The sequence below is a fragment of the Engraulis encrasicolus genome, chromosome 22 (assembly GCF_034702125.1).
Source record: "Engraulis encrasicolus isolate BLACKSEA-1 chromosome 22, IST_EnEncr_1.0, whole genome shotgun sequence".
Taxonomy (NCBI): domain Eukaryota; kingdom Metazoa; phylum Chordata; class Actinopteri; order Clupeiformes; family Engraulidae; genus Engraulis; species Engraulis encrasicolus.
The window spans coordinates 24,594,945-24,604,944 of record NC_085878.1 but is presented as its reverse complement, the minus strand read 5'-3'; the positions used below and the strand labels follow the sequence as shown (position 1 = coordinate 24,604,944).

Below are 10,000 nucleotides of genomic sequence, written 5' to 3'. Positions count from 1 at the left end.
GTAACAGAGCCACTGAGCTGTTGATGAAATGCAGGACAAAAGCACAGTCTGCCTCTCCCCTAATCCTCACCTGTGCAGTGCTGCTCTAATGCAGGCCCACCAACACAAATGGGTCAGCTGTCCCGGGCCCAGGGAGAGAGGAGCTACAGAATTGTGTCCCCATTACATTGTATGTAATGTGTGGGGGGCAGCCCTTTCACATGATTTTCTCCTGGGCCCAGTCAAACCTGTCAACGACCCTGGCTTTATGTATTGCTTGCAATGCCTTGCTTTGTTGATATACCTCAGTAAACAGACTACCGCAAAAGGAGAGTCACTTGATCCGTGTGCTTTTTGTCCTTGCTTGAGATAAGCCGTTTAAAAACACCACAAAACTTTCTCAAGTCTCCAGATGTCTTACACTTCATTCTCTTGCTATTTTGCTGATGTGTCAATGTTGTCTTACATATGTTGTCTTGTCCTCATATCGGCGCAAATCCCTGGATAGGACGGCGTCTCCCTTGTAATCGTAAGTGGGTTTTTTTTTGTATTGAATACAATTCTTACCCACTGTCATGGCCACTGACAGTTTTGGCTGGGCAAGGGACAAAAGTCATCTGAAAGGGCAGCACAATGCAATGAGGACCTGAATATGGGCCCACTGTGACAACTGACCTATTTGTACCTCCTTGTCGGCTTCCCTGTCCACTGTTGCCCTAACAAAGTGATTCTCAATGGGAGCTCTACGGCCTCCCCCAAGGGCGTTGGGGAACTCTAGGGAGACGCTGAGAAGCAGACAGCTGGGAGGGGGCAGTGCTTAGTTGCAATTGGGAGACATTAGTCCATCTGAATTTTTATTACTAAGGGGGGTGTTGGCGGGCTTATGATGAGGTCCATGGAGTGTTTGTCTTGAGAACCACTGCCCTAATATATACTGGTACGGTACATGTAGTGCAGTGGTCTCCAATTATTTTCCCCCAAGGGCCACATAATATAACACAAATGAGGCTGAGAGCCAAACAGATAGCCCAACTGTATGGCCACAGGTTGCACACATATGTTTTCATTTGTTCCAACCTCATGGTGTGCCAAATGTTTGCCATGCCCGGCCCGGATCTGGCCCGCGGGCCTCCATTTTGAAGACCACTGATGTAGTGCAAGCTCAGTTTGAAAAAGAGCAACAAGCACATCCACTAGCACACACCTGAGAGCCAATTATCGGCCAATTATTGGCCACTGAGAGGTTAACAGGTAGGAGGAAGCATGAGTTGTGAGGTTTGTTTATGCAACCCAAATGAGTGTGTTCGTGAGGTTGAGACTACTCTTAATCTTTCACCCTGGTGCCGGGCAAACCGTAATTGACCGATTGCTCCTGGAAGGTTGGCTGAGCTGCTCGCGGGCCTCTTGGTATTCCGAGGGTCTCTTTGCCTCCGAGTTAAATGATTTCCTCCCCAAGTTTGGCCTCAATTAAAACTTGTTTAGTCAGCCGGAACATAATGAGTTCAGGGCAGGATCCTCTGAGGATTTCCGGCGTGTTCCACTGCTTTTATTAATGTGTGTGTGTGTGTGTGTGTGTGTACGTGTGTGTGTGTGTGTACGTGTGTGTGTGTGTGTGTGTGTGTGTGTGTGTGTGTGTGTGTGTGTGTGTGTGTGTGTGTGTGTGTGCGTACGTATGTAAATGTGTAAGTGTGCGTGTGTGTGTGTGTGTGTGTGTGTGTGTGTGTGTGTGTGTGTGTGTGTGTGTGTGTGTGTGTGTGTGTGTGTGTGTGTGTGTGTGTGTGTGTGTGTGTGTGTGTGTGTGTGCATGTGTGTGTACATGCATGTGTGCGTACATGAGTGTGTGTGTGTGTGTATCAGGCTTGTGTGTGCAATACCAGTTCTGATCATCAAGGGGTTACTCAGATGAACTGCAGATAAGGCTGTGGGTAGCGTAAGTCATCCCTCAGTGGGCCTTTCGGGAGAAAAGGACTTTTGTTAATTACTTTTTCGACGTTTGAGATATGATCGTTACAGTGGCGAACGGTGGCTTGGCTGCTTCCATGGAGACAAGTCTCCTAAAAGGGTGTCTGGCTTATTTTCAGCTCAGACCCTCTCACCTCCATGTTGCCGGGTTAAACAATGATGGCCGACGGGTGACTGTGTGTGTGTGTTTCTGTGATGGAACATGACTGCCAATATCTGGTTGCATTTGTTATTTCTTTCTTTTTTTGACAGACTAATATTTGTCAACAGGCAGGCACAGGAGATGAGTTTCTCTGTGAGGGTGCTGTAGGGGGAGAGGGAATGTCAGGGGGAAGTGTTGGTTACCATGTTTGGCTAATCAATGCTGTTTGCCATTTCAATAGACTTGGTAAACGCCAGGATAAAGGGCTGATTTTCCCTCTCTGTCTCTGTCTCTGTGTCTCTGTCTTTCTCTCTGTGTCTCTCAATCACTAACAAACACACACACACACACACACACACACACACACACACACACACACACACACACACACACAGACACACACAGACACGCACACACACACACACACACACACACACACACACACACACACACACACACACACACACACACACACACACACACACACACACACACACACACGCCCGTTTGCCCTGTGTGTCTCATATAATTGACTCCTCTCATCCATAGTCCCTCACAGCATTGGCAGAGACACTGAAGGAAGGAGACTGAAAGAAAGAAGACACCAACAACAAGACTCATTTCGCTGAATCCATAAGCAGTTGACCAGCGGTCAAAAATGAAGTGGACAGAAGAGCTATTGATTTGTGCAGGACAGGGCGTGCTGCTGGATTGAAATGAAATGAAATGAAATGATGTACATCCACACATAGCGCCACGGGCCGACAGACACAAGGGCAGCCAGACAACACTTATCGAGCCTCGGGCTGCGAAAGTGAAATCCGTTTAAAAAGACAGGCGTGTCAGCTTGGACTGAACACACATGACTGTATTGCACTATATATTGTTGACTGAACCTCATAATGACACTCTGATGGACCAGATTTGAAGAATAGACTGTACATGATTTTCATTCGTTCACCAATGTGTGCAAGTAGCCTATTCTTGAAAACAGATAACACAATAAAACAATTATTTTGATAATTAATTATGATCAAAACATTACAGATTACATCATTTTGATCAAAAATAAGTGTGTTTGTGTTTAAAATTGAAATTTACATCAAAACAATCTTTTACTAGGGTAAACTCCACTGGAGGTTTAGTTTCTTGCCATTGTTTTTTTTCTGTGCATGAGAGATCATGGGGCATGATGAAAGACATATATGTAGTAGGCCTACATAGTATGGAGGAAAGAATATGTCTGGGTCATCGGACAGCCTATAGTCGTCCCCCCCCCCCGTGTGTGTGTGTGTGTGTGTGTGTGTGTGTGTGTGTGTGTGTGTGTGTGCGTGTGTTGTGTTATCCTGCCACGAAACACTGGCCGATACGAGGATACCTCCATCTTATGCACATGGAATGCAGTCACACCTTGGTTGGTGAGATACAACTGGCGTAATACAGCTATACCCTTAACATTTTAATTTCGCTTTCTTCAGGCCAGTCGTATTGTTTTGAATAAGCGTTGCGTACTACTTTTGCCATGCATGCAGCATATCCCCTGTCCATGCAGAAGTGGATCGGAATGCGCGACTGTCCACTCGGATTGCGAGGGGCGTACACGCACGGAGAGAAGAGCATAGGTGCATGGGTGGAGACGGTCCTACAGTTGAGATGAAGAATATGATTTTTCAGTAGCCCTTTGGTGTCCCTGCGGTTGACGCTTAGGTGTAATTACGTCATACTAGGTGGAAACAAAGCAGCCGACGGTCCTTCAGCACCACACATGCTTTAGACAGCGAACCGTGCGTTCCCACACCGAGAGACGGAATGTGAGGCAGTGGAGCACAAGGGACTTATCCAAACCAGCCCCAGATTTTTACCCCGACCAGCACACTGAAGAACGGGTTACCTACAGGATGGTCGATTTATCAAGCCGTGGGGATGAAACCTTACGCGTATGGAACCCTTTGCCGCTGGAGAAACGCGTGCGTTAATAACTTTATGGTCGCATATTGTTAGTTTCGACAGCACTGTCGAGTTTCCTCGTAGTCTCCAAACGGATAATAAATGGAACTGTGCATGAGGTGAGGTAGGTGTATTTGCATTCTTTCCGTTGAGAAGTGAAAGATGTCACAGTACAGTAGGATATATCTAGTGGGTTATGCAATTCCAATTAGACTATTTAGTTCACGGTTTTGCCAAAGCAATATTTTGTGCCTAAAAAGTGAAAGATCTGCTGTATCATGTTGTACAAGACAATGGACAAAAAAATCTCCAGGAGTCGTTTAGGATATACCATAGGGGTTGATCTCATGTAAAAAAAAAACAATGCATAGTGAAATACATGTTTCTCCTGCACATTGGTGTCATTGTTACAATGATAAAAGGCCTTAAAATGTAAACTGTTTTGCATCTGTGCCTTTTGTAGACGTAAAAAATGTACAGAGTTTGTACTCTGCTTTGAAGTAGGCTGCATGGACTGTGTGTATGCATTCAGCCTATTACTAATCCAATGTCATCAATTCCCATTAAAGTAATGTGGATTTGTGTGGTATGAAGCCACTAATCCCAATTCTTAACCCCCCCCCCCCCTGTAGGGCTTTGCTTTGCCTTTGAGATAACAATCAGAGCTCAGTATCAGCATCAGCAGCCAGCCATGGATGCTGTGCCGGAGTACTCCCTTTTCCTAGTGCGGATCCTGGAGGAGCTGGACACCAAGTACACCAGCGTATCGTACCAGGATCTGTGCAAGTCGCTGTGCGCTCGCTTCGACCTGGTCCACCTTGCCAAGCTGCGGAGCCTGCTCTTCTACACGGCGTGCCTGGACCCCAGCTTCCCCGCCACGCTGTTCCGGGACAAGATGCGTTGCTCGGTGGAGGACCACCAGTCCAAGAAGCTGATGGTGGCGGCCGACATCGTCACCATGTTTAATCTGATACAGATGAACGGGGGCATCGCCAAAGACAAGCTACCCATGCCGGCCGCGACACCGCCACCACAACCACACAGGCCCAAGTTCCACAAAAACCAGTCCTTCGAGTCGTGCCGCTCTGACACCGAGGTCTACAAGTATGGTGGCGGTGGTGGTGGCGGTTCGGACTGTGACAAGACTTATGACTTCCTGGATGTCAGGGGTCACCATCACGTGACCTCTTCGCGCAACTCCCCCGGCTCCAAGTCGGACTGCAACAGCCGCCAGTCCTTCATAACCTCCTCCGCCGACCCCAACTTCCTCCTGGGCGTCAGCAAGGACTTGAAGTGTCGGACGGCCTCGTTGGACAAGCTCCAGCACCTGCCCCAGTACTCCAGCAGCAGTCCGCCGTGCGAGATGCAGAGCACCTACTTCCCCATGGACATAGACAGCGAGTCCACCACGGACCAGGACTCCCTGCACGTGAACTCGGGCATCAAGGAGGTGTTCATTTCCAGCTCTGAGCCGTTCACGGTGCACTCGTGCGTGCAAAAAAGGAACATTTTCAAGGAGGACTTTCACAACCTTGTTGCCTTTTCTCCCCAGGTGATTGCCACGGAGGCAAAGGGGGAGCTTAAGCCCCCCGAGCCCCACCACCACCACCACCACCACAATCCGCATCACCACCACAACCCACATCACCACCACCACCACAGCAGCAGCAGGGACTACCACCACCACAAGCCCACCACCTTCTTCAACCACAGCTTCGAACTGCCGTACAGCAACCCGTACTTTGAGCCCGTCAGCTCGCCGGCTCTGGACAAGAAGCGGGTGAAGCACGAGAGCCTGGATGACCTCCAGGCGTCCACGTACTTCGGCCCGACCACGGTGTCCGAGTGCGTGAATATGAAGCGGGCCACAGCGGGTAAACCAGGCAGGCAGCCCCACTGGCCTGTGAAGAGTCTGAGCCTGAACACGGAGGACGTTCCTGACTACGAGAGGCCCACTTTTCTGGGTAGCAACAAGCCGCATAAAGACAATCACAGACACGCCAACATCCATAATTTGGACCATAATAATGACCATAAGCCCTATTCTTGTGCCAAAGACAAGCCCACTGCCTCTCCTTCAGGGTTTCCAAAGAAATCCAACGGACCTAAGACAAAGGACATGGCGTCCATGGCTTGCGTGCCAAACGGAGACAAAAGGGACGGTGTGAAAAGGCATAAAGACAAAACTGTCAACTGTGCATCTTTTCAGACTGGTGTTATGGACAGCCCGCTGTCAAGTGTTGGCACGCAGACAGAACAAGCCGAGCAGAGAAAGCTGAAGGATTATTCTGGACACAGCAAATATGCTGACAAGCAGACGTTCAAGCACTCGGATGAGGACTCTGAGATCGTCCCCGATGACATCAGTGACATTTTCCGCTTCCTGGACGACATGAGCGTGTGTGACTCACTGGGCATCGTCCAGTCCTCGTGCTACAACAGCAACGGCTCGTTGTCTCAGGTGGGCAAGTCGGACGGCGACAGCTCACCCGAGCGGAACACCATAAAGCTGGGCAAGACCAGCATCAAGCTCGACCGGCTGTTCCAGTCGCTGGAGAGCTCGGACGACGAGCTCAAGGCCAGCGTCTGTAAGCTGGTGCTGCGCATTGGCGAGATCGAGAAAAAGCTAGAGTCGCTGTCGGGCGTCCGCGGCGAGATCTCGCAGGTGCTGTCCAAGCTCAACAGGCTGGACGAGAAGATCCAGGAGCCCGAGCCAGCCAACGGTACGCCAGGTGAGCCGACAGGTGTGACGGAGCACATCCACCTGGACGCCTCAAGCCTCTCGCCTCACGTTTTCCAGTGCCACACGACCGGCCACAACATGAAGGTGGAAGGCGGCGGAGGGAGCAACTCGGAGTGGTGCTGCTCGGATGCCAGCGGTGGCACGGACAGCCTGAGGGTGCGGGCGCTCAAGAAGAGCCTGTTCACCCGCCGCTCTTCGCGCTCGCTGAACGAGGAGAACAGCGCCACCGAGTCCAAGGTGGCCAGCATCACCAACTCCCCTCGCGACTGGAGGACCGTGTCGTACTCCAGCCACCCGGCCGAGGAGGGCAAAGAGAAGGACAGGGAGAGCAAGGACAGGCACCGATCCAAATCCAAAGAGGTGAGAAAGGTGACACCCTGTGCCGGTGTGTGTGTGTGTGTGTGTGTGTGAGGGTGTTGTCATTGTACAAGTGTTACATTAATCAAGCATGTGTTTCAGTTGCCTACTGTACATGGCATTTAGGGCTGTGTGGTTTTTGATTTGCAATGCACATCGGCCCCACTGCAAAGCATAATTGCAAAGCATAATTGTGATGTTGACATACCAGGGGACTGAATTAATATTGTAATTTGTGAACCCTTACCACCAGCCGCTGACAAATAGATTGTACAGTCCTCCAGCCATGCACTCAACACTAAATCATAATTTTGCGTCTGCAGTCGAACAGCCTGTTTCATATTTCACCAGAATGTGGCTATAGTGATTGGTGCCAATTTGCAATCCCTGTGTAATAGACATACATAAACAACTAGGCCATTCCCTGCTTTACGACCATCAGCTGATTGGAGACTAAATAAATGAGGTTGCAAAGAGAAAGGGGTATTGCTATTGTTTCAAACATGTGGTTAGTGATTGGTAGAAATGTTGCATTCCCTGTAACAGACAAGCTCTATTTAAACAAACAGGTCATTCCTTGATGTTTGACCATCACTGGGACCTCATAGGAGATGAAAAGAAAACGAGAGAGGGGTATTGTTATTGTTTCAACCATGTGGTTAGTGATTGGAGCTAGTTTGCATTCTCTGTGTAGAAGACATAACACAGGCTGTTGTATAAACAATCAGGCCATTCCCTGCTTTACAACCACCACCAGGACCTCATAGGAGACACTAAAGGTGAGGTTGTGATAAGAGAGAGGGGTACTGCTATTGTTTCAAGCATGTGGTTAGTGATAGGCCCCAGTCTGCATTCCCTGTAACAGGCATAGGCCACTGTATAAACAACTACAGTATGCCATTTCCTGCTGTTTGACCATCACTGTAGGACCTCATAGGAGGGACAAAAGGGAGTCTGTGAAAACAGGGTATTACTATGTGTAGCCCCTTAATGCGCGCCGTACCTCCAGTGGCACGCTGTAATAGTCATTGAAATGTAAATACCATAGCACTACAATACTATGACACAACACAGGCCCTTTAGTAATGCACCACAACTTGGTCATTACTGGTAACAACACATTTATAAAGCCGCGTCTTAAGCTTCTAGATCTAAAACCTCGTAGGAGACTAAAAGTGAAGCTGCTGTCTTTTCAAGCGTATTGTTGCTAGTGATAGGTGTCAATTTGCATTCCCTGTATATTGTATACACAACCAGGCAATTGCCTGCTTTTTGACCATCACTAGGAATCATACAGTAGGAGACAAAAACAAAAAAGAGAATATTTCTACCGTTTCAACCTTCTAGACACAAAAGTGCGGCAATGAAAATAGAAAGGGTTTTTGCTATTGTTTCAAGCTTCTCCTCTCAGCTGCACATGAAATATTCCCCCAGATCTGCTGAGATGATTTTGTTTGCGGCTCCCCTGCCGTGAGCTGCCAGACTCGCACCAGGCGGCAGGACAGGAGAGGAGGGGCAGAGGAGAGGGGAGAGGAGCTTGAGTCGGTGTCATGTGATCAATAGGAGATGCCCGTCGAGCAGAGCTACCAAGCCATAACAACGCACTACAGTGCCGCCCCTGGAGGTTACGGTTAGAACACCTCCTCTAGGGTTTAAGTGTAGTGTCTAGGCCAGCGGTTCTCATCCTTTTTTGAACAAACGCCCCCTTGGCCTCATCATCACAAGCCTCCCAAAAAAATAAATGGACTAAAGCCCCCCAATGTCAGCACCACCCTGGCTGTATCCTTTTCAACGCGCTGTACCTCACCCGTTGAGAAACCTTAGTCTAAGCCAGTGTTTCCCAACCAGTAGGGGTACGTATACCACTAGGGGTACGCAAGCACACTGCAGGGGGTACTTGGGAAAATGACGAAATGTATGGAGCATAGTCACATTGGGATATAGAGCATGAGTGAGGGGGTACTCGTGGTATGACAAAAAGGCTTAGGGGGTACGCAAGACAAAAAAGGTTGGGAATCACGGGCCTAAGCTATGTCACTAAAAGTCTATTGGTAGGTCATCTCAATGAAGAGGTGTACGGGTCAATGACGCTTTAGTAGTAGAACACATCAGGGTGGAGTAACCACAACTAATGACACTATTGTATGGATTGAATTATTTTTTTGTTTTGTTTTTAGTGGATCATTTAAGGAGCATATTAATTACGGCACATGAATTACCAATGACTAATTAAAGCGATGGGCATTAGCTGTGGTGGTACGGTACCGCCTGACATCTGAGCCACCACAAACAAACATCATTGGCCCGTAGCCGACATCAAGAACTCTGTGCTTGTGAAGATTATTCTGTTGTTACTCCCTTCCCCACGAGCTGTGAGACTGGCACCAGGCGTGAGGACAGGAGGTCGGCAGAGAGAGGAGACTAGCTTTGAGCCGGGCTTGTTTGGATGCGATAGCTGGGTCGCACAGAGCGCCATGTGGTGGATGAAATTCAAGAAAGCTGGCGTTCTCACCCCAGCTTGCGCGTGGAATGAGACAGATTTCGTGTTTGAGCGGAGAGAGGGAGGGAGGGAGCGATGAAAAGAATAGAGGGGGAGTGTAATACTGTTACAATCACAATCACCACCAGAACAGAACAGGTGTAGAATTTGAGCAGAAGAAAGGAGCAGAGCCCTACTACACAACACCAGCCACCATGGAGCAGAAACACTTATCGCAAATCTTACCAAAATTAACACCCCTTCCAGAGAAAAATAGAATAGGGAGAGAGATGATATAATACTATTACAATCACCCTCACCTCCACATCAGAACAGGTGCAGCATTTGAACAGAGCATCTTCACAACATCTTTGCAAACTAAGTTCAATTT

At 48.7% G+C, this 10,000-nt stretch overlaps 1 protein-coding gene across 1 annotated transcript in view; it reads left to right on the top strand.

Moving 5' to 3' along the window:
• The first annotated feature begins 4,721 nt into the window (after positions 1 to 4,721).
• minar1 (membrane integral NOTCH2 associated receptor 1) overlaps positions 4,722 to 10,000 on the top strand; it is a 49,167-nt gene continuing 43,888 nt past the window's right edge. The window contains exons 1-2 of the mRNA XM_063187907.1: positions 4,722 to 5,655; positions 5,728 to 7,133. Of these exons, the coding sequence (XP_063043977.1) occupies positions 4,722 to 5,655; positions 5,728 to 7,133 (2,340 nt within the window). The remainder of the gene's footprint in view (positions 5,656 to 5,727; positions 7,134 to 10,000) is intronic.